Source organism: Tiliqua scincoides, chromosome 2 (assembly GCF_035046505.1).
Source record: "Tiliqua scincoides isolate rTilSci1 chromosome 2, rTilSci1.hap2, whole genome shotgun sequence".
Lineage (NCBI taxonomy): Eukaryota > Metazoa > Chordata > Lepidosauria > Squamata > Scincidae > Tiliqua > Tiliqua scincoides.
The window spans coordinates 107,092,043-107,116,792 of NC_089822.1; the positions used below are offsets into that span (position 1 = coordinate 107,092,043).

The following is a 24,750-nucleotide window of genomic DNA, read 5'->3' on the forward strand; positions in this document are numbered from 1 at the left end:
GCGGCGGCAGCCATTTTCAGCGCCACTGCAGCTCCGCGCCCCAGGCAGCTCAGGACTGGGCTGTCAGACAGGGGTCCATATGACTGAATACTCCTCCATACCCCAAAAAGTATCTTGCCCATAGAAAACTAGATTTCTAGGACAAGCATTTTGGTCTCACTTTTTCCTCTGTTCTATTCAGATGGAATTTTTTTTTTAATATGAAAGAGCATTCAATTACATGACACTTCCACACAAATCTGTACAGCTCAGAAACAGGCTTGCTATGTCAGTGAGAACTCAGCCTACGTGTCTCCAACACATAGTCCCATGTGCCCCCGAGTAAACTGGCCTCTTCTGGGACTAGAAGTTTACACTGCACCATCAGTTGGCAAAACCATAAGTTGGAATATCGCAACACTACTAAAATCAACTCAGCATGTTGCTGCATTCGTTACCTGTGTCCATTTGTGGTGGATGTCACTTGTAATGGAATGCACATCACAAATCAAGGTCTAGAAAAAGGAGATTAGTTTTCATTACTTATTAAACAGAAGTTACCTAAATATATAGCAGAGTGTTTTTTGTAAAATTATAGCTAAGACCAGTAGTTCCCCAAACTTAACTGGGTCATGATGCCCCTACAGCCCTCCCAGCTCAGCTGGGCACCACCATCTTGGATATTGTGAGATCCAATACTGCAACACCTGGGAGCATGGGGGGAATCCTGCAGCACTCCTATGTGCTGTGACACCCTAAGGTGTCATGACGCACGCTCTGGGAACCCCTGGCCAAGACAATCTTGGAAAATGTGTACAACATACCTGCATTGTTGGGCGCAAAAGAATGTGCTTGCTTTGGTATGTTGGAGATTTCAGATTACCAGACTGTCTATAATCACGTATTTCTGTTATGACACATCCACAGTGGAAAATATTAATCTGTTCAAAAAGAAAAATATAATTATAAAACCATGATGGATTTCACTCAAGTATACTGTGGTTTTTTGCCAAACTGAATATAGCCATGATTCTGCAAATTGGCTTCCAGATGAAAGCAAGTGCAGAGAACCAACTGAACACAGTACATACAATTAATATACTGACATTGCTATCAAAACCCTGCAACACCATCACCACTACTGCAAAGTATTTCAAACCTGAGATTTTTCTAGGAGATCAACTAAGATTGGGGGTAGCTCCTCAGCATCCAAATATTCAAGCAATTCTCCTTCTTCATAAGGAAGGCGAATGGTTTCTGAGTCTGCATTAAAGCCAAACAAAATACTTGTTTATTTTTTTTCCAAGTATTGATGCCACAATGATTCCTGTTTTGGAAATGTATGAACTCTAACTAAAATAAGCTTTATAAAGCTGTAATACATTACAAATAGCTGCATGCAGTGCAAAAACATATTTAAAATTATTCAACTGAAAAAACTAACTAGAGAAAGGCAATTGTGACCTTTCTTCTTTTGAAGTCTTAAAATGAGCAAGAACCACTTCCTGGAACAACAATGCAAGTAAACAAAGACAGTACATGCAAGAGGTGAAGACCTTATGGTATCTTCCACAATCAGGCATTTATCTCTCATCAGAAGATAAAAGTAGCCCAAACCATTCAGAAAACGAGTACACTAAATGTTGTTAAACCAAGGCATACTCAAGAGGTCAACAGCTCTTCAAGACTAACTTTACCTGATCCATTTTTTCCTCGGAGCATTAGCGAATAACCCTCGTTTCCTGGATACAGGTTGACAACCAGGCACGACAGTGTCTCTTGCATAACCAGCTTCTCCAACAAGTTCACATTTCGTCTCAGCTTCTGCTTTAAAATGGGCAGCTCTCATGAAAATAAGGAATAATGCAACTAACAGCATCGTAAGCTATGGTCTATCACTAATTAAAGTCTACTTTTATGTCATAACTATGTTCCATCTGGCTAGTGTTAAGGATATTTTGTACTGCCAAATCCAACAACTACTAGAGTAAAACTATTCACTTTTTGAAGGGGGGAAAAACACCCAGTGAGTAGCATCCAGAGTTCCTCTTCCTTTGGAGCAGACAACTTGAATGCAACCCATCATCTATGAAGTTGCTATAAGGTGCTTCCAAGCGATCGCACACTATCACTCACCCTTCCTGCCTAACTCCCACATAAAAGTCCCTTCCTTGCAATTCTGTTTGTGAGCTCAGGTTGCAAGCTCCGTGGCCCTGTCTAGAAACTGAGTTGGAACTTCCCTGGCTGGCCCTGTGTCTCAGCTCTGTAGCTCAAGCCCCTTCCATGAAGCTCACATGCTCTCAGCCAAATACTAACTGCAAACATGCCATCTGGGCAGGAACTCTAAAAATCTAAAAACAGTGTAGTGTAATAAATAACATTTATAATAAATAACATTTATTACAACACACTATTTTGCACCTGTTTCACCTGGCATTTCACAGATTGTAGAGTAATATTTTATTCTGAAGAGGTTTTTTTAGTTGCTCAGGTTTTCAGCTGATGATGATTTTAGCCAATACCAACCTCATACTGCTGAGTTTGTTTGGAGTTATTTATTTGTACGTTGTTTTTATGTTATGTAAAGAACTTTGCACAGCTTTTATTCTGGAAAACTGATCTATACGTGCATCAAATAAATACAGTGTCTTTCTTTCACTAAATTTAGAGCTGCATACATAGTCTCCCATCCAAGCACTCACCAGGCCCAGACATGCTTAGCTTCAGCAACATTACTGTACCTTTGCTTCTCTGAATGTACTCAGAATACATAAGCATTCCAGAACCTCTTATGTTGTGCAGTCCAAGGTATGTCTACTCAGATATTAAGTCCCAGTGAGTTCAGTGGAGCTTACTTCAAGGTAAGTGTGCACAGAATTTACCTGGTCTTAGGGCCCAATCCTATCTAACTTTCGAGCGCCTACGCAGCCATGCCAAGAGGGTGCGTGCTGCATCCTGCAGTGTGGGAGGCATTCACCAAGGCCTACTCAAGGTAAGGTAATGTTTCTTTCCTTCCTTGGGGCGGCTTTGGCACTGCAAGTTTGGATAGGATTGGGCCCATAATAACTCAAAATCATTTAATTCAGCTCCTTTATTAAACTAACAAAGTCCTCTGATCAATTCCTCATTGTACGAACACATTTTATCAGACTGAATTCACTATACTGCATTCTCATAACAGTCATGAAAATTATGGTCTCTTGATGATTTTGCATGGGAGCTTTTCCATATCCTCTGTATTAGTAACCTCTGAATATCTCCAATTTGAAAACATCCTCTTAAAAGGTAAGCGTCCGTCTGAGATATTCTCTGGCAACCAGGGTTTTCCTATCATTTTCTAAATGGAGGGAAATGTTCAGCATTCCCCATCCAGCAAAACCTCTCAAAACTTGAGTCAGATCACCTTTTTAATCACCTTCCCACCCCCCACCCCCAAAGTATTCCTTTCCCCATAAGGGGATTTAAAATAGATTCCACTTACCTTTATTTCAGGCTCTTTATCACATTCTTCCAGATACAATTCATATAATTTTTGAAACACTGATTTTCTAAAATTGAAGAAAAAAATATCAAGTCGTATGTGTACAACAATTATGCCACCTAAGATAAACAAGGAACACTAAATATTTCCTACCTTCCACTGGATAGATACTTTCGCTTGGGTGGCTTCTGACGTGCACTTTCAATGATATACTGAAAATACCAAACACATGCACATGGTAAGAGCCTCAGAATCACTAAGATGGTACGTATGGATTTCCTGTAAATACCTGACTGAATTCCATTTTGGTCATTCTCCCTGCATGTGTACAGTTTATGAGTAGTGGGGAAAGCAACTCGACCCCACCTTCAATTACCCAACACACCATCCAAAAGGATACCGATGTACATACAAAGGCTCTCCACCCGATCAATAACCTTGTATGATGTCAGATCTGACATTCTGTGTAACACATTCATTGATGGTTAATATTACAACAATACTGTAAGAAGGCACAACAGTACAAATTTTGGAGGGTGTGTGTGTGTGTCCAAATTCAATGAAAAGAAATTTTTATTTCACATCTAAAATTAAACTTGGAAACCTTTGGACACATTACTCTTCCACTCTAACATATTTTTAATACGTAATACATAGCTGAGACTAAAACAGCTGATATTACTATGCCATTGCACAAATCCATGGTAAGTTCACATTTGGAGTATTGTGTCCAGTTACGGTTGCATCTCAAAAAGGATATAGTGGAATTTGAAAATGTGCAAAAGTGAGCAACCAAAATGTTTAGTGGCTCATTAGTGGGCTCAGGCACCTCCCTTACAAAGAAAGGCAACAATGTTTGGGGACCTTCAGTCTAAAAAGAAGGTGCATGAGGGAAATGATTGAGACTTAAAATTATGCTTGAGATGAATAGAGTGGATAGAGAGAACTTCTTTTCTCTCTTGCAAAATCCTAGAACCTGGGGACAGCCACTAAAATTGTCTGGCAGAATAGATAAAAGGAAACATTTCTTCAACCAGTTTGTAATTAATCTGTGGGACTCCTTGCCATAGGATGCTGAGATGGAATATGGCCTAGATGTCTTTAAAAGGGGACTGGACAGATTTATGGAAGAAAATTCCATTACATGTTACAAGCCGTGATGACTGTATGCAATTTCCAGGTTTTAGAGGTAGCCTGTCTCTGAATGCCAGGTGCAAGGGGGAGGCAACAGTATATCATGTTGTCTTGAGTACTCCTTGAGGCATCTGGTGGGCCACTAGCAGATCCAGAGAGCTGGGCTCTTGATCTTATCCAGCAGGGATCTTGTATGCACAGAGCTGCAAGCATCTTCTCCAGTAGTGGCTAAGGTTAATTACTTAGTGCACATCATCTATCAGGGTGGTATAATAATGTGAAAAAAGAAAAAGAAAACAGTGGGGAATGACAGAGGATGACCTGCTGCCGCCACCTACTTCCCACTGGGTTGTGGGCTCCTGGCTGACTTTGGGGAACAGGAGTAAAGCAGACCACAGGAGTAAAGCAAACCTACCCCTGATGCCATTTTACAAATTCTGCTGACACTGCTTTCTACCACTGCCCGGTTAGCAGCCAGGATGCAATGAGGAAAAGTATGTAATCTAGACAGTATGACTACTACTTACCTCAGCACGATCCAGTGCAAGTTCTAAAGTTTGATGCTGAAAGAATGACAGAAGGCTTTCTTAGATTCCTGTACCATATCACAGAGATTATTCAGGAAACAATGCTCAATAAAAACAAATGCCTTTAGTCTTATAGTTGTAGTCCTTTAAAAAAGACTGGAAGGAAATTCCATTGAAAGTAGGAATGGGATATTAGCAACAAATGATCAACAATAATTCCAACACCACCAATATTTAAATATGTGCAAATTTACATACATTACAAGAACTGAAAAAGGAAAGTTGCAGCCAATAATTGACAAGTGTCTATGGTACAGTTCAATGCAGCTGTTCTTTTAAGTATAGTTAAGAAATTATGAGCAGATTGTATAGTCCTGCTGGGAGCAAATACCTCTGCCTTCTTTTAGAAGTTAAACATTATGTCAACAAAGACTAGAAATGTAATTAAAAGCTAACTAGCACTCTCAACAAATTCTGGTTTCAAAGCACAGTTCAATTATGGTGAACCAGGAATCCTGTTGGTCTTAACCATAGTTAAGGACTGGTACTGGACTGGACATTAATGCTTAAACCACTGTTTAAGCAGATGCAAGATGCAGAATTTCCTTCTTAGAAGGGAAGAGTGGAAGACAAAAGCACAGGATTTCTTAACAATAATAAAGTGATTAGCCTGTTCTGGAAGGTGTTGCACTCTACCTTAAGTAGCTCATTGGTAACCTGGAAACTTGCCTGCCCCAGTTTCTTTTTGGATAAACTAGATGCAGCTGTGGACAGGAATGCAGTGGGCTAGCTTAGGCTGGTATGTCAGCTATGATCTTTCTAGAAGAAGCCAGTTCTCACCAGAATCACACAAGCCAATGTAACATCCAGATTAGATTACTAAAAAAAAATGCTCTCTACACAGGGCTGCCTTTGAAAAGTATTGAGACACAATACGACTTACTTTTATTTCAAAAGACTGATACCCTACCTATCTTGCATATAAAATTCTGATAACAAAATAAAATAGTAGTTTGCCTATATAACAAATAATTTCTATAATAATAAATTTTGTTATAATATTATAACAAAATATAATTATAGTTCTTTGTTGTGCTATAGCCCCATTCAGACAGAAATTGGTGCTATAGCTCACTGGCTCAGCCTGAATTGGTGGTCCAGGGAGCAAACAGAGCAGTGGCTTGCTTTGTAGTAACTGCTGCAAATTTGCCTCAGTGGCTTGAGCAACTTGATAGATGAAGTAGGGAGAATGTTTTTCCCCAACTCAAAGTGCTGCCTTCTGAAAACCTGACCACAAGCAAGATTACATCTCCTGCCTCAATCCCTTCAAAGTTTCTATCTCTGAAATCTAACCTCGTGCCTGCCTCAGACCATATGGCCTGCCATCCTTGGAAGCCGACTCTCATTTGCCCTGACCTCCCCCCCCCCGCTGCACCTTCTACACCACTTACATGCATTTTATTGTAATGTACTGCACAATAACCCTTTACCACATCTTGTTTGTCTTGCTCACTAGGAAAGAGCTTTGAGAAAACTCTCAACAAAAGCCATTGACACACATGAGCACACCCACCTCCTCTGCTAAAGACAGAGAATGTGTTTCATTGTCACCTTGAGAAATCATAGCTCCATGTTGTTTATTATTTATTAATTTAAAAGCAATCTTGCGTTTGTCCTATTTAGAGCCAAACTGACTAACAGTCAAAAATCTAAAAGCTTATTACAATACCAAAATATTAAAACAAAAACAAAGCAACAGTAAATATGTATCATGTCTAATTGATGAAACAAGCAGAAAAGCTAATCAGTTCTTCTCCCCAAGAAGTTCAAGAGCAAAAATTGTGCAATACAACACAGACAAATCTTACCATGATTGCTGAAGCCCAATGACAAGGAAAGCCAATGAAATGGTTTGACCTCAGCCCAGAAAGCAAAATGTCACAAATTTATGCCCATGTTTCAGATACTGTAAAGTTAAATGGGAGAATGAAAAGAAAGTTTTATCACACACACAAAAACATTTTATGTGCCTCACCCAAGCACTAGTTATTACTTAGGAGCATATGAAATGTACATACATTATGTACCAGGATGAAACATTCCACAGCAAAGATCTGCACCAAAATTAAAACTGAGTAAAATATGTTCCCCAAATTTCATGCAAAGCATTTTCTAAAAACTGATACATTAACTCAAACACTTGCGGAAACACATTATAGCAATATATTCAAATGTAGAGCAAATTTATACACAGTAATGAAACATCATTGATCCATGCTTCCCAAACTCTGGGGAACTCTGACCAACCAGTGGCTCATGAGCCAGTTTTGGGTGGGTTGAGAAAAGTTCTTGAAACCTTTTAAAAAAACACAAAAAACTTTGCAAGCATCCTTGCCTGGTTTGCAGAATAAATTCATTAGCTGGAATGCTAACCTGTGGCATGAGATAATCTTCATACCCCCAAATTAAATGTCATATTTTCTTATTTTTCCTAGTAACTGGCATGCTGTAGATCTTGTGTGAGCCCAGTTTCAATCTTTTGTTTGGCCTGGAAGTCCCTAACTGTACATCTTGCACTCCAGTTCAGCCTTCTGGGTTACTTGGAATAACTGCAAAGGTTTGGGGGAACAGTCCTTGAACTCAGTTTCTAGAGAGAGTATAGCAAATGTCTACACATACATACTAAAAGCAGTCATGGGGAGCACAGGATCCAGATTATAGTCAATGGGGCTTACTCCCAGGAAAGTGTAGATAGGATTGCAGCCTTGGAGTCCCAGCCGATGCATGTCTACTCAGAAGTAAGTCCCATTGTATCCTATGACGCTTACTCCCAAGAAAGGAGGCTTCAGAGCCCAATCCTATGCATGTCCTACTTACTCAGAAGTAAGGCCCATTAGAGTCAGTGGGGCTTCCTCCCAGGTAAGTGTGGATAGGATGGCAGCCTGAAAGCCCAATCCTATGCATGACTACTCAGAAGTAAGGCCCGCTGTAGTCAATGGGGCTTACTCCCAGGAAAGTGTGGATGGGATAACAGCCTTCCCAGCGGTGACAGCGAAACCGAGCCTGCCCCTACCTGAGCCTGCAGGGCACCGCTCCCCTCCGCTCCGCTCCCCTCCCCGTACCTGTACCTGTAAAGAGCCCCCCGCCTGAGGGACCAGCGGCCCACAACGAGACCTACCGCCTCAGCCCCCCTCTGTGCAACAATTACATCGCCTCGCCAGTTCCAGAGCAAGCACTTCCGGGGCTGGCCGCCTCGTTCGCGCAGGCGCGTTGGGGACGGTGTGGTTGCTGTAGCAACGGGGATGGCGCGTTGTCAAGGAGACAGGGCCTTGGAAACGGGAGGAGGGGGAAGGATGTGACGGAGCCGCAGAGCGCAGTGGAACCCTCAGGACTGTGACGGACGCTCAGGCTGCAGCGCACCTGCTCAAGTTCCTGCCGCAATAAATCTTTAAGATGTCACAAGGCTGCAAAGACTCCCCTTGTGGGACTGGTCCTGTGTCCTCTTCTCTGGCCTCCCTCTACTCCTATAGGCTGCAGTCCTCTCCACATTTCCCTGGGAGTAAGCCCCATTGACTAGAGTGGGACTTACTTCTGATTAGACATGCATAGGATCGGGCTCTCAGGCTGCCATTCTCTCCACATTTACATGGGAGTAAGCCCCATTGACTCTAATGGGACTTACTTCTGAGTAGACGTGCATAGGATTGGGCTCTGGGACTGCCATCCTCTCCACACTTACCTGGGAGTAAGCCCCATTGACTCTAATGGGACTTACTTCTGAGTAGACAGGCACAGGGTAGGGCTCTCAGGCTGCAATCCTCTCTGCACTTTCCTGGGAGTAAGCCCCATTGACTCTAATGGGACTTACTTCTGAGTAGGCATGCATAGGATTGGGCTCTGGGACTGCCATCCTCTCCACACTTTTCTGGGAGTAAGCCCCATTGACTCTAATGGGACTTACTTCTGAGTAGACAGGTATAGGCTTGGGCGCTTAGGCTGCAATCCTCTCCACACTTCCCTGGGAGTAAGCCCCATTGACTAGAGTGGGACTTACTTCTGAGTAGACATGCACAGGATTGGGCTCTTGGGCTGCAATCCTCTCCACACTTCCCTAGGAGTAGATATGCACAGGAAGGGCTGTTAAACCATTTTACAGCCAAAGCCTAGGTGTGTCTACTCACAAGTAAATCCCATTGAGTTCAATGGGGCTGAATCCCAGGAAAGCATGCATAGGATTTGAACCTTACAGAGCAAATGTTTATGGGGTTACAAAATAAATTCCAATCTTCCCAGACTTCATCCCCAGGCCAAGAAAAGAAGGGCCTCCTTTCCCCAATTCTCTTTCTTGTCCACAACCCCCACCCTGCACTCCAGTGCTTTTCTGTTTCTCTCTCCCAAGAGAAAAAGAAAAGAATACAAGCATGGAGGAAGGATTTGCAACCTCTGGGAGCACTGTTTTACATGAGCAATTTTCAACCTTTTTCATCCCACAGCACACTTACAAGGCCATAAAATTGTCAAGGTACACCATCGGTTTTTGACAATTGACAAGGCCCACCACGCTACTGGCTGTGGGCTCACATTATTAACAACATTATTATTATTATTATTATTATTATTATTATTATTATTATTATTACTAACAGTATTTATATATACCTTTCAACAAAAGGTTCACAAAGTGGTTTACAAAGGCCCAAATCCTAACCCATTTTCAAGCACTGGCATAGCTGTGCTAGTGGGGCATGTGCTGCATCCTGTAGTTGTGGGGCACTCACAGAGGCCTCCTCAAAGCAAGGGAATATTTGTTTCCTTGCCTAGGAGCTGCATTGCCCTTATGCTGGAAAGTGGGTTAGGATTGCGCCCAAAGTCAAATAACTAAATGACTCCCTGTCCCAAAAAGGCTCACAATCTAAAAAGATGCAGAAGAGAAACCAGCAAACAGCCACTAGAGAAGAGACTGTGCTGGGGTGAAGAGGGACAGTTAGAGTGCAATCCTAAGTGCTTGCTGGGCTGTCGCAAGTCCCTTGCTCCAACCTGGGAGGGCTGCAAACATGTCGCAAATCACATTTGCGCCTCCATGAGAGTAAGTGCATGCCAGCCTGCAGAGCCAAATCCAGCCTCTGTGGCGGCAAGGAACAGGAAGTCTGCACCAGCCGAGCTCAGTCAGTGCAGGGGTCTGGGGTGGGGGTGGGGTGGGCAGAGGGTGGGAGGGAGTGTTTTGGGAGGTGGGCAGGTGGGTGGGGAGTGGAAGGCGGGGCCAGGACCCTGCAGTTATGCCAGATCCTAGCCCCCTTTCCTGGGCAGCAGGGACCAGCTCCCAGTTGCTCCGTTCTGCTCAGATCTGCACCACCTTGTGCAGATTCAAGTAGACCCATTGGGGATGCTGCGGCTCTCCCTGAGTTAGGGGAAAAGTTTCCCACTGCCCTGCCTGTTCCAGCAAAAGTTAGGACTGCGCTGTTACTCTCCCCTGCTAAATATTAGAGGAACACCACTTGAAAAAGTGTCTCTTGCCCAATTAGCAGGGAATCTAACAGGGGATCTAGCAGGAGATCACAACCCCAATGGCCCTACTAATAAATGACCCTCCCCCAAACTCCCCTAGCATACCTGTGGACCACAGGTAGGCCAATAGATGCCAATAAACCAAACAAATATTTCCTAGCATGCATAATTGTCCATGCTTGGTCCCAAAGAGGAATTTCGCAGTATGTATTCTTCTATAGTTGGACTACTAGACAATGCACATATGGTGCTCTTTACTTTCTGAAGGTAATGATAAAAACAATCTCCTTGTGGTTTGTTTTTTTTTAAAATATATGCCTCTGTGCATGGAAAATGGACCTATTGTGATATTCCATCTGGAAAAGATTAACCTTTTTAAGTTGGAATGTTGTCTTCAGCCTGTGAATACCGTGACTTAGGGGCCAGAAGACGATCAGGTGTTTGGCACGCCACAAAACTGTCTGAGACATTTCAGAAAGAAATGCTGACCACCTTATATGTGAACAATGTAACCTGACAAAATGATTTATGTCATTCCAGTCACATTTCCCAAAGGATTGAGGCTTGGTTCCAAAACTGTTAGGCTTTTTGCACAACCTGCAAATACCTGCCACCTCTGCTGCCCACCTCACCATGCCATGAGTTCGCTGCCTCCCTCACTTGACACGGCTTTGCAATCTGCTCATCCTGCTCCCTGTATTTTTTAGAGGGCAAAGGGTGGGGAATGGAGCAGAAGAAAGTGTGGGAGAGTGGAGTGGTGGTCTGGAAGTTAGCTTACTACTCGATGGGTGCTCTAAGCACTGTGGGAGCACCTCATTGTACTTCTAGGACTTCTGGGCTTGGTCTGTCAACTGCACTGAATGACATCATCACCGAGTGCCAGGCCATTCAGGCAGCAACCACGTCTTCCCACCCCCAGCTGCTCACCAGGCCATCAGAGCACAGGTCACACCAGTACATTGAATTCACACTCTAATACCTGATGAAGGTTTTCATCATTCCATGGATGAGACTCAGAGTGCACTCCTGAAGACATGCTTGGCTGATACAGGCCTCCTGCGTTGGCCCAAGAGTGTTAAGAATGTGCCATAAAGCACATTTATGACTAACTCTCGAGTTGGCTAGGCTGGCATGAGGATGTGCCAGTGCTGGCCTGCTGGCACCGAATCCAGGCCAGGAGAGGTAAATTTGTGCCGGCGGATGGAGGCCTGTGTGGGGAGGTGGGAGAGGGTGGTGAGAGGGCAGAGTGGAGGTGGGGATGGGGTGTTTCTGGGCTGGAGGAGCAGGGGGAAGATCAAGCCTAGGAGGGGGGGAGAACCAGCTGCAGCACCAAATCCTAACCCCGAATTCACTGGTGCAGATCTAAGTAGCCCCATGGGGTTGCTGGTGCGTTACTTTGTAGTAAAGGGGAAGATGTCCCCTTACCCCAAATTGCACTCCAACTGGTACCTACCTTGCGCTGGATACAGTACAGGCCACTTGGCCTGCCTGTTCCAGTGCAAGTTAGGATTGGGTGGCCCTGGGCTTATTTCACATACCTGCAGCAGCCCAAAGTAGCTATTTTCTTTCCTTTGGTCTGCTGCATTCAAAAATATATTTTGTAGAATTGTGTGCTTGTGGGAGGTGCATACTAGGGAACTTGAGTGCTGGCATTCCTGGCAGGTCTGTACTTTTGCCTTCTTGCAGTCTGTGCCACAGCAGCTCTTGCAGTCGGAGATGTGGTATCTTTGTGTTTTGTGTGTCTTGCCACCTGCCATTACCCATGGTGGTGCTTCTCCAGCTGCTGACTTTGAGGATGGGTAGCTTGCGATGACAGGTTCCTTTGACATCTGTCTAACATGGGGTTGCTGTTGGGTCACTGCTCCATGGTTGATAAGTGGTAGTAGGATTTCCACCAACACTGGCTGGAATGGTTGCGCCACCACAGAATTGTTCAGGTTCTTCCTTATATTTTATGGCTGCCTTTATGCTGACCTAGAATATGGTACTAGAGTATTTACATCCAGGACAATTGTATCCTAGTCAAATGCTTCCCAGTCAGTGGGGTCCCTGGACATTCATGTCTGGGTTTTCTTTTTCACATCCTGATTATTTGCATCCCACTGTAACTGGGCAACGAACAAACCTTGACTGGGCAACAAACACCATGTTATGTATTACAGCAGGGGCGCCCAAACCCCGGCCCAGAGGACACTTGCGGTCCTCAGGGACCCCCAATCCAGCCCATGGGGAGCCCCCAAGTCTCCAAGGAGCCTGGCACTCTGGAGATTTGCTGGAGCCCACACTGGCCCGATGCAACTGTTTTCAGCGTGAGGGCGACTGTTTGATCTCTAGTGTGAGCTGTGGGACGAGGGCTCCCTCCACTGTTTGCTGTTTCATGTCTTTGATGCGGCAGTGGAAGTGAAAGAAAGGCAGGCCTTGCTTCGTGTAAGGCCTTTTATAGGCCTTGAGCTACTGCAAGTCCTTCATTCATTCCTATAAGTTCCATGTCTAAAATATTCATTTATGTAAATTTATTTAAATATGAAATGTAAATTAATTCTTTTTTTCCTGGCCCTCGACACAGGGTCAGATCGATGATGTGACCCTTCTGCCCAAAAGTTTGGACACCCCTGTATTACAATATAAGCCTCTTATCCCAGCCCTAACCCTAATCCTAACCTTACCTAGTACCTATTAGTACATTTAATACTGCATAAATATGCATAGATTGGGACACAAATGTCCAGGGTGCAAAAGTATGGATGCAAATTCTGGGACGCATTTTACCAGAACACAGTTGTTCGAGATGGAATGGTTCTGTTACTGTGGCATTCAGCTGTCTGTAAACTGGGACTAAAAAATATTGATGCTAATGGAGAAATGCCCAGGCCTAGGTTTCTATATTTATCCCCATATGCTAAATGTAGCTTTAGAAAAAGCCTAAATTCTGTTCATCTGGTGGCAACCTTAGCAACATATATTGACCTAAGATTGCTCAATTGCCCAAGAAGTGTTGCCTGGCAGCCTTTTCATTTATTTTATTTAGATGCATGATGTGATCCAGGAGTATGTGGCGCTGGGTAGCTGTCCAAGGAGAGCACGACCCAGGCCAGTAACATGACTTTAAGCAAGGCATCTCAGATCCCATCAGGCTATAGTTCCAATCTATCTGAGCAGCCCCACCCGCTCTGTACTCTAGCAGGCTAGCTTGGGAGAAGCTTTGCCTGTATTTTATTTCTGGGAAAATTCAATGAGTAGTTTCACCTTGCTTATACAGCTCATTTGAAGACATATCCTGGGAACTTCCTGACTTGAAGTAACCGAAATAATCATCACTTGAACTAGTTGCATCTCAAGCCCAGTATCACCAGTTTTAAAGGAGTTCTATTTTATAGTCAATAAGAATGATTTTTAAAAAATCCCTTCGCATTCCCAAGCTCCAATCTTTAACAGCTGTTTTTTGTTAAGTGCACACTAAATATTGTTGTCTCTGTATTCACATATAACATATTCCTTCACTTCACCACATACCACTCAGTCCTTTCTTGGCAAGGTGGTACAGAAGGCTGCCATTGTCAATGTTACTGAAAGCTGCTGAGAGATCCAGAAGAATTAACACAGATCCAATCCCCCATCATAGCTCATTCTTCATAGCAACTCAGGCAGGTTTGCCCTAAAGCCAGGCTAAAAACAAAGGTGAAAATGAACAAAGTGCTTCTGAGGATGTTGGCTTTGTGAATTGGTTTCCAGAAGAAATACAGGTACACATGCTATTTACTGTGTACCACTGTAGTTTTAGTCTTTTTTTTTTTTTTTTTACTTTAGAACAGCATTTTCAACCACTGTGCCATGGCACACTAGTGTGCCACGAGTGGTCCACAGGTGTGCCACAGGATTTTGGGGGAAGATCATTTATTATTAAGGCCAATGGGGATGTGAGCTCCCCACTGGCAGAATGGTGTGCCTTGTCAATTGTCAAAAACCTGATGGTGTGCCTTGAAAGTTTTAGTGCCTTGTCAGTGTGCCATGAGATAAAAAAGGATGAAAATCACTGCTTTAGAATAATAGCTGCTTGAGCCATGACTCAGACTGGAGCTATGAGGCAGAGAGCTATGTAGTCCTTTACTTGTGTTTGTATCTTAGTCCAAGGCAGCTAGGACCTCAGAGGACTTCTCAGAAGCAACCAGAAGGCACTTTGGGTTTGTGCTGGTGGCTTCTGGTCATGTCTGGTGGTATTCTGAGGCACATGGTCTCCATGGATATGACTGGAAGGCACTTTCGGTTTGCCAGCATGAACTGGTAACTTCTTGTTGTTCACACCTTTCTCTAATCTCCCAGCAATTTTTGTGGTTCTAAATAACTTCAAAGCAATGTAGCAAGATCTGCCTCTCTTGTAAAATCAAGGACCTAAAGTCAGAGAGAACTTCATGGGTTTGACAGGAAAATGGGTGGTGGGGCATGTGAAAATACTATAGAGGACAAAAAGTACAGTGAAGAAGATTTGGAATGAAGCCTCTTACCATGTGATTGATGAGGCTGCAATCCAATATGCACTCACCTGGGAGTCAGCCCCAGTACATAGGATTGCAATGCAAGAATGTTTACCCCATAATTGATTTGTCCACTAGAGGTCAGGACTGCACTACTGAGATTCATACATTTTAGTTATTTTTAATTTACACTTCTAATACATTTCGTACTGATGTTAACAGTGGGATTTTACGTAAGCTATATTGAGCTGAATCAGGCCATTAACTTTCATCCAGCCCTGTTTCTACTGCCAGCAGTTCTCCAGAATCTTTCCCATCACTTTTTTTAATTGAAGATACTCCCTCAGATGGAAACTTTGTGTTTGTAACTTGCACATGGGTTCCCCATTCTGTGCCACTTATATACCCCATCATCATTTCCCCTTCTTTTCCATTTAATGGTCCATGTCATAAAAGCAGACCTGTCCAATACGAAATTGGACTTTCTACACAGCAGGAGCAGAATCTTCCACCCCTTTACATTTTTAGCGATTCCTCCAGAAGCACTTTGAAAATAGAAGTAATTGCTGCTAGGAAGAAATCTGGCTTCAATTTCTTAGAAGAGAGCAGGTTCCACTTTTCTACCTTTCCTGCCCATACTGCACTTTATATCACCTCAAATGTACACTTCTAGGGAATCCCCAGGAGTGGGATGGATGCTACTGCTGTCTAGCTGAGCCCTAGTCCTGAGAGTCCTGTCTAGCTGAGCCCATACGAGAGCTGAGCCACATCATCAAGTCCTCACAGGTTTGGGTACTGAATTGGGTACTGTTCCCTTACTCTAGCTGTTCCTAATATTCTGCTATAGAGTCAGTTTTCAGTATCCATGCTCTCCATTTCTGTGAATTTGCTTATACACAGGAATGAAGAGTGGATAAGCCATCCATGGCCATTCTGAAGCTATTCAGGCAATTCTGAAGCTATTCCAGCATTTGTGGCGGCCACTTTGAATCTTGCAGCAGCCATCTTGAAGCTCTCCGCGGTGAGCTGTCTGAAGTAATCTGTGAAGTAGTGTGTTCTAAACTATCCACACCATTCTGAAACTATTTGTGCCAATTTGATTTTCCTCTTAACCCCATTGATCCCATAGGACCAATGATTCAATATCCTCGGATTCGATATCCACTGAGTTTCCCAGCAACCTAACCCCCAGGGATACAAAAAATTAACTATAGTTTGTTATTGGGCTAGTGAAGCTCTCAGCATCTAGCTTGTCTAGTCAGATGTGCACACATGTGTCTGGTCTGTTCTCTGGATGTATAAACTCTCATGTTTTCTGCCTGTGGCAATATTCTGGTGTAAGCATTCCGCTCCTGGAACCTCTTATGTTTCCTGTTATGTTTCTTGTTCCAGTTTGCCCTATTATGTTTCCTGTTTCCTGTTCCAGTTTGCCCCACCACATCTGCTCTTATTCTGCAATCCTATACACAGTTACCTGGGAGTAAGTCCCAGTTAAATCAATTGGCCTTACTTCTAAGTAGGTACGCAGAGGAACTACTGTTAAATATTGTTAAATAGGACAGCTGCACTGTGTAAATGTTCTGTGTCCAGTGACCGACTTTATTGTCTCAGTTCTAGGTTGCTTAATGGTGATCCTTTCTCAGATGGTTCGGAATAAATACAGTATAGGGTTATGCTTTACACTTTGAAACTGGGCTTGTTTGGAAATTTCAAATGGAACAAAAGATATGTTATCCCAGCCCTTCTTATGTGGACCTCCCACTTGGGCTGAAACCGAGGGCAAAGGGGCATGTATTCCCCATATACATGTATTCCATGAGCAGGTGCAGGTTTTTGTTGTCTAGTGTTGTTTCTGCCCTTGCTTCTCTGTTGTCACAGGCCGTACCAGAAATGTTGCCTGCCCACGCTTTGGGCAGGGCTCTGACTTAACAACTTTTCAGTCACCCACTGACCGTGTATCAGTTAATATGTTTACCCACTGATATGTTTATCAGTGTAAAGATGTATTTGTAACCTTTTTAAAAAAAACATTAAAAACACACATAGGGTGCAGTCCTAACCCCTTATGTCAGTGCTTTCCAGCACTGACATAAGGGCAGTGCAGCTCTGAGGTAAGGGAACAAACATTCCCTGACTTTGAGGAGGCCTCCGTGAGAGACACCCAACTGCAGGATGCAGCACATGCCCCATTGGCACCGCTATGCCAGTGCTGGAAAGCACTGACATAAGGAGTTAGGATTGTTGCAAAGGCCATCTAATCTGTACTTAGTGCAGCTGGGTGGGGGAGATGTCAGTGACTGTCGCACAGACATACAAAAATACATTTTGTGTTTGTGATTTTTGAATAACAAAGATTTATAGAATACAGTATTACAAGACAAAGGTCAAATAACCAAATTTGCAAACAGATATTTTCTCTGCCTTCCAGTGCCTATCAAATGCAATGCGAAGCTCCATATTTGAAATGGAGAAATAGCTCATTGGACGAAAGCAGCACAAAGATTTGGATCAACGTGCTTCCTGTCCATCATTTCTAATCTGTACTTCTTGCACAGAGCTCAGAGTGCCAGAATATTTCAAACCTGCTTATGGCGAAACTACATTGCATGACAAACACATAATATGACCTTTTGGTTTTTGTTTCATTTTTGTAAATCCTGTGCTGGAGGGACCTGAACGTGGGGGTGCTTTAGCTCTTTGCCCCCACCATATTTCCTGCCCAGCTGATGCACCCACATATTGCTAGTGTTATTTTTTTAAAACCCTGCCTCTGAGAGCCTGCTAGCCCCCTCCCCACCAGAATTTGGCCCATTGCAGACTCCCTCCAGTGTACTACTTAAATAAAACACAAAGCGCCACATTTTATGTTTATCATAATGTACTGTCTGGCCATTAGCCAGTAGGTGGAGTGTAGTCACCTGCCTGCAAGCCATTTGGGGGGGGGGGGCAGAAATTTAGCTGCTTTGAGTGCTGGAAGCAGCAGAAGAGTCTGGGCTCATCTTCAAATTCTGCTCAGGAATTAGAAAGATTAAATGAGAAACATTTGACATCAATATGGAAGAACCAAATTAAGCCTTGGCTGTGTCTGTCTCCACGATACTGACCAGGTCATTGTGACTGTTATATCAACATGCAGGGGAGTGGTGAGGGGATTGAGGTCTGTCATTGAGTGTCTATACAGGACCAGTATAGGTGGTGAACATGGGTCCCCGAGTATGCTTGAGAGCCCTGAGGACCCTGTGTATTCTGGTTCCAAATCACTTGTCAGAGGCGCCTGCAAGGTTCGCTGTATATTTTGACGATGACAAATTCCTAAATTAGTCACCCAGTCCTGATCTGAATTGTGGAACAGCACAGCTGCTTCTTATTAGAACTGATCAATTTTTTTTTGTTTTTAATTACAATATTTGCTTTGTGTTAGGACATCGAAAGGGAGCTTAAACCACATTGGCATTGGGTGTGTGTCTATGAAGTCACTCACATATGGAAGCATTCAAATTGCTCAGTCACTCTGCTGGAATGAACATAGTAGATGACAAGCTAACTGGATGTGTGATTGGCAGGTAGATGTCCTTAAGGCTTTTTAAGAACAAGACATATGGCAAAGCATGAGGTGGGATGCCATGTGCTTTATTGTTAGCCAGGAGGAAAAAAATGAAGCCATTAGGAAGCCAAGGAATGTCACAGCCGCAGAAGGAGCAATGCCTTGCCATTCCCTGCACTATACATGGTCTCTATTTGAATGTGGGACAATGATTGCAAGCCCTGCCTGCTTCCACACTGTGGCCTCTTAATGCCACATTCAGGAGTAATTCCTCTTCCAAAATCAACTGGAGGTGGAATTAAAACTGTGGTTCTACATGGCATTTCATATAGCAGCCTATTTCCCATACAAATTTGGCAATGCTTCCTTATCAACTTCCTTGGGCAGTCAATCACAAATTGCATGTTAATTGAGGCACAGGACTCCAGGGCAATGAAGCATCCCCTATGACCACCGGCAGCAACTGTTACCCTGCACATGCCTGATCTCGGAAGCTAAGCAGGGTCAGGCCTGGTTAGTACTTGGATGGGAGACCACCTGGGATTACCGGGTGCTGTAGGCTTATACCATAGTCTTTCAAGACTGAAGGTTGCCAACCATTTATGACCAGCACACCCATGACCAGGATGTGGAGTAGTAAGGTCACTCCTGTCTCTTTCCTCACCTCTCTCCCTCTCTCCCATTCCCTTTGCTCCTTCCCTCTTTCCCTGACTCGTGGGCCCTTTCCTTTCCTGAGCCTTGCCAGCCATGTTTCTTTCCTGGTCTTCTCACCTATGGGTCCAAATATATCCCATAACTTCTCATCCATTCCCCCAGCTAATGAAGCTTGATCCTAATGGACCTTCTGGGCAGAAGGATGGGGTGGGGATAAGGAGGAATCACGCACACATCTCATTATGAGCTCTACCCCAACCCCACAGCTACTCATGCCTGGAAGGGACATACACTAAAATATATTACAGATGTGTTAAAGATATAACCCCTGAACTTATATCTCTCATCATAGCTAATGCAATTTGTTCCCAAAATGGACTTATTGCTATACAAGTCTACTACATATGACTATTTTCATATGACCTTAAATATCTACAACACAAACCATTCAACTGAGGGCTCAATCCTATTGAGCCACTGCACCACCAGAACATGTGTTCCAGCAGCACTGTGCGCTTTATGGTGGCTGCAAAATTTGACTTGCCATTCTGCATAGCTGGGCCATCACTGCTATCAGTGAGCAAATGTAAGAACATAAGAACATAAGAACATAAGAACAGCCCCACTGGATCAGGCCATAGGCCCATCTAGTCCAGCTTCCTGTATCTCACAGCGGCCCACCAAATGCCCCAGGGAGCACACCAGATAACAAGAGACCTCGTCCTGGTGCTCTCCCCTACATCTGGCATTCTGACTTAACCCATTCCTAAAATCAGGAGGTTGCGCATACACATCATGGCTTGTACCCCATAATGGATTTTTCCTCCAGAAACTCGTCCAATCCCCTTTTAAAGGCGTCTAGGCTAGACGCCAGCACCACATCCTGTGGCAAGGAGTTCCACAGACTGACCACGCGCTGAGTAAAGAAATATTTTCTTTTGTCTGTCCTAACCCGCCCAACACTCAATTTTAGTGGATGTCCCCTGGTTCTGGTATTATGTGAGAGTGTAAAGAGCATCTTCCTATCCACTCTGTCCATCCCCTGCATAATTTTGTATGTCTCAATCATGTCCCCCCTCAAGCGTCTCTTTTCTAGGCTGAAGAGGCCCAAACGCCGTAGCCTTTCCTCATAAGGAAGGTGCCCCAGCCCCGTAATCAGCTTAGTCGCTCTCTTTTGCACCTTTTCCATTTCCACTATGTCTTTTTTGAGATGCGGCGACCAGAACTGGACACAATACTCCAGGTGTGGCCTTACCATCGATTTGTACAACGGCATTATAATATTAGCCGTTTTGTTCTCAATACCCTTCCTAATGATCCCAAGCATAGAACTGGCCTTCTTCACTGCCGCCGCACATTGGGTCGACACTTTCATCGACCTGTCCACCACCACCCCAAGATCTCTCTCCTGATCTGTCACAGACAGCTCAGAACCCATCAGCCTATATCTAAAGTTTTGATTTTTTGCCCCAATGTGCATGACTTTACACTTACTGACATTGAAGCGCATCTGCCATTTTGCTGCCCATTCTGCCAGTCTGGAGAGATCCTTTTGGAGCTCCTCACAATCACTTCTGGTCTTTACCACTCGGAAAAGTTTGGTGTCGTCTGCAAACTTAGCCACTTCACTGCTCAACCCTGTCTCCAGGTAAAATAACAATGATGATGATACCTGAAGCAGGACTGCTCCCTCAAGGACACATTTCCTCCAGGATACAGCCTGAGATCCATTGGCGTGGCTGCATTGGCAGGGGGAATTTACAGCCCAATCCTATGCTTCCCGGCGCCCGCTGGAGCAGTGGTGCCAAAGTGGCTACTGCTGTATCCAGTGGGCGCTGGAATACTGCTAGAACTATCCTTGGGGGAAGGGGAAGAAAGTCCCCTCCTCCTGGGGATAGTCCGAAGCCCTACAGTGGGGCTTCTCAAGTTCGCGCCAGCTATTTTGCAGGTGCAGACTTGGGTAGGGCTGGACCACCCAACACAGAGTTCAGGATATGGCAGAGCAATTAGTCCCACACCCCTCCCACCCTGGTTCTTTCCCCCACCCTCATTCTGCCCTCCCACTGCTCCCAAGAGGCCACACCCATCACCTAGTGATTTCACTTATCTCTGGTGGCGGCAGCGTGTCCTTCTCCTGCCCTCACTGGGCCCAGTGCCTGACTGGCCAGCGCCAGTGCTTCCTACTCTCTTGGTGCTGTAAACATGCTTTACCTCAAGTTTACAGCATACAGTGCTGGCGCTAGGGTTCAGTGCTGGTGCTGGGAGGGTTCAGGATTGGGCCCTTAATTAGTATTGGGCTGTAAGGCTTCCTTTTTTGTGCGTTGGGGTTTTTTTTTGGTTCATTTTTGCATAAAGTGAGTTCCACTAGGTACAGGCACCTACCACCTTCTAAAGAATGGAGGCAACATGAATGAGAGACCCATGTCTAGAAATCTAAATCTAGAAATTTCTAAATTTCTAAATCTAGAAATTTAATAAATACATACAGTATAGAGGATATCTTCTGCTAGGGAAATCCCCAATCCTTCCGTTTTGATGGATGAGATCAAAAATTGAGTCTGGACTTGTTTTCCAGTTGGATTACAATTTTAAAAAGAACTATATTAACTAGCTTGCTAATCACCAGTGTGCCCTAGAATTGTTTGCTAGAAAGTCATGAGGAGTTTTCCCATTATCTTGATGAATTAATTAGACTCGATGATTTACCAGGGCATTACCATTACTTAAATGCATGCTTTATTTGCTGCTTACTTGATCTTACCAGATTTGTACCAGGGTATTGGATCTGAGGTTTTTTTTTTTTTTTTACGTGGGAAATGGTATATTTTAGGGATTAACCTTACTTTGCAAGATTGGAATACTATTTGGGTTGGCATGACCAAACACACAATCTCTTCAGCTTTACAAGGAAATTGCTTCAAGGTTATGACTGTCTGGTACTTGTCATCCTTAAGACTTTCAAAAATGTATTTCAGAATTTAGTAAGGCCTGTAGGCAATGTGATCAAATGGAAGCATATTCTTTTCTCTGTTGGTGGTCCTGCAACGAAATATGCCAGTTTTGGAAGTAGATAGTAATACTAATTTCAAAAATTAAACACAATCTGGAAAATGGTTGGTGAATCTATGGGATTTAGCTGTAATGCTATAATTTGGTTATCATGGCTATAACATTTTCATGTTCAAGCATCTTACATTTTATATTTTGATTGGCTCTATATAATTCTCAGGGTTTAGTTGATTGTAGATAACTTTCAATTTACACACTAGTTTGCGTTATACAATATACAAATTTACAGCATTGATTTAATATGTCTATTGAAAAATTGAAAAAGTCAGTTTGAAAATGTCAGTTTCATGTTGCATGGATTTTGTATTGATTGCGTAGCTTCTTTATTTTTGTCTGCTCTGTGTCTTCTCTTCCCCTACTTTTACTTTCATAAAAAGTAAACAAAATTTAGTTTAAAAGGTACAGGGGAGGAGAAGACACAGTCCAGTTTTAATACTGTTTGGAACTATGGTGTATGCCCAATATTGTAAAGCAGGGGTCTCCAAACCCTGGCCCAGGGGCCAAATGCGGCCCACGGCCAGCCTCTATCTGGCCCATAGCCAACCTCTGATCTCCTGAGAGCCTTTGGCACAGTTAACCAAACACAACCGCAGTTGTGTTTGTGGGGTGAGGGAATGGGGGTCCATTTAAGTGTGTGCTTTATTTCTTAGGCTGTGTTGGTGCTTGGGGAAATCCTGGGCATTTGAAACCTATTCATTCATCTAAGTTCCATCTCTAATGTATTTATTTAAATTTTATTATTTAATTTTTCCCCCGGCCCTCAACACTGTACCAGATATTTGATGTGGCCCTTCGGTTGAAAAGTTTAGAGACCCCTGTTGTAAAGTATCATTTACTGCCACTCACAGTCATAGTTCTTACTCAACCATTTTCAAGCTTTTTCACCTCATGGCACACGGACCAGGGACTAAAACTGTCAAGGCACGCAATCCATTTTTTAACAATTGACAAGGCACACCACATCACCACTAGGGGCCTTATACCCCTCAATGGCCCTATTAATAAATGACCCTCCCCCAAACTCCCGTGGCACACCTACAGACTATTCACGGCACACCAGTGTGCCATAGCACACTGGTTGAAAACCACTGTTGTAACTATACTGTATTCAGCACGCATAAAATTTTAAAAGCCCCCCTCCAAAAAAAAAAAGAAAAAAGAAAATTCTGAATGCTTTTGAGACCTCTGAAGATTGTAAACCTAGTTCTGAGCTGCACGGAGTGCGGGGCTGCCGTGGTACCAAAATGGCGGCTGCAAAATCCAACATGTCTGGGAAGCCGCCATCACCTCTTCAGGAGAAGGGGATTTTCATCCCTTTCCCCCATGTAAGGAAAGTAGCCTGCAATGGGGCTACTTGATTCTGCACCCACTGTTGAGCAGGTGCAGAGTTCCATGTTGAGCCGAGAGGCTCGATGTGGGGCTCTGGTTCGGTGATGCTGAGCTCCACCAGTCCTGCCCCCTCCCTCTCCGCTTCCTCCCCCTGCCACGCCTCCTCCCTGCCTTCCACCCACTCTCCACCTACCTCCCCCCGCCCTGGAACACCTCCTCTCCTCCTGACACCCCCACTGACCTCTCCACTGCCAGGAGGTTTGGGCGACCATCGAGCTGCATACCGCCAGCCTCTCACTGGCGCTGGCCCAGCGTGGGCTCATGCTGAGCTAGGTCCAGCACTGGCCTGGCACTAAGCCCTGCAAACATGTCTTATGGCATGTTTGCAACAGTGCGCACCAGTGATATGCTGGTGCGCAGAGCTCAGATCTGGGCTCTGTGAGGTCCTAAGTCAGTGATTCCCAAATTCGCTGTGGTCACAGTGCCCTTTTTTCATGGCAGCCTCTTCTTCCCATGTCTCCCAGGGTCTGGTATCTTGGATCACACAAGATCTTGCATGATCCTAGATGGAGGCCCCCAGGAGACACAGGAAGAAGAGGCTGCCAGGGACATCTTGCAGTCTCTGTGAGTTTGCTGTGATACCCTCAGGTGCCACAGTGCACATTTTGGGAACCACTGCACTAAACTGCAGCTTCTTTAGCTTATGCCTAAATCCAGCACTGTGGAAACCAGAGTATTTTAAACATTTTCATAAATGTCTTCTAGTCTGTGGTTGGTTGGGTCAGCAGAGTTTGCAGTGGCTTCAGCTTTCCATGATGCAGCTGTGCCAATGGAGAGCATGATGAATCCTGCAGCGGGAGGGGGCAATTCATGGAGGCATTTTCAAAATAAGGGAACATTTGTTCCCTTACCTCAAAGTTGAATTGCAGCTGCATTGGTACTGGAAAATTGGATAGGATTGGGCCTTCAAATGTTTTACAGCACAACCCTAAGTATGTTTACTCAGAAGTAAGTCCCATTGTGTTCAGTGAGGCTTATTCCCAGGAAAGTGATTAT

At 44.1% G+C, this 24,750-nt stretch overlaps 1 protein-coding gene across 8 annotated transcripts in view; it reads right to left on the reverse strand.

The window, feature by feature from the left end:
- SUPT20H (SPT20 homolog, SAGA complex component) overlaps positions 1–8,383 on the reverse strand; it is a 30,652-nt gene extending 22,269 nt beyond the window's left edge. For 4 of the 8 annotated variants that reach the window (XM_066618016.1, XM_066618011.1, XM_066618015.1 and 1 more), the window contains exons 1-9: positions 8,300–8,383; positions 6,990–7,087; positions 5,122–5,157; positions 3,614–3,672; positions 3,461–3,527; positions 1,677–1,803; positions 1,139–1,242; positions 804–920; positions 438–494 (exon numbers count right to left, since the gene is read on the reverse strand). In XM_066618016.1, the coding sequence (XP_066474113.1) occupies positions 438–494; positions 804–920; positions 1,139–1,242; positions 1,677–1,803; positions 3,461–3,527; positions 3,614–3,672; positions 5,122–5,157; positions 6,990–6,992 (570 nt within the window). In that variant the 5' untranslated portion in view covers positions 6,993–7,087; positions 8,300–8,383. Of the gene's footprint in view, positions 1–437; positions 495–803; positions 921–1,138; positions 1,243–1,676; positions 1,824–3,460; positions 3,528–3,613; positions 3,673–5,121; positions 5,158–6,989; positions 7,088–8,299 lie in introns of those variants that run through there. The other 4 variants (XM_066618014.1, XM_066618012.1, XM_066618009.1 and 1 more) reach the window with 2 other exon arrangements.
- Between the last annotated feature and the right edge of the window lie 16,367 nt (positions 8,384–24,750).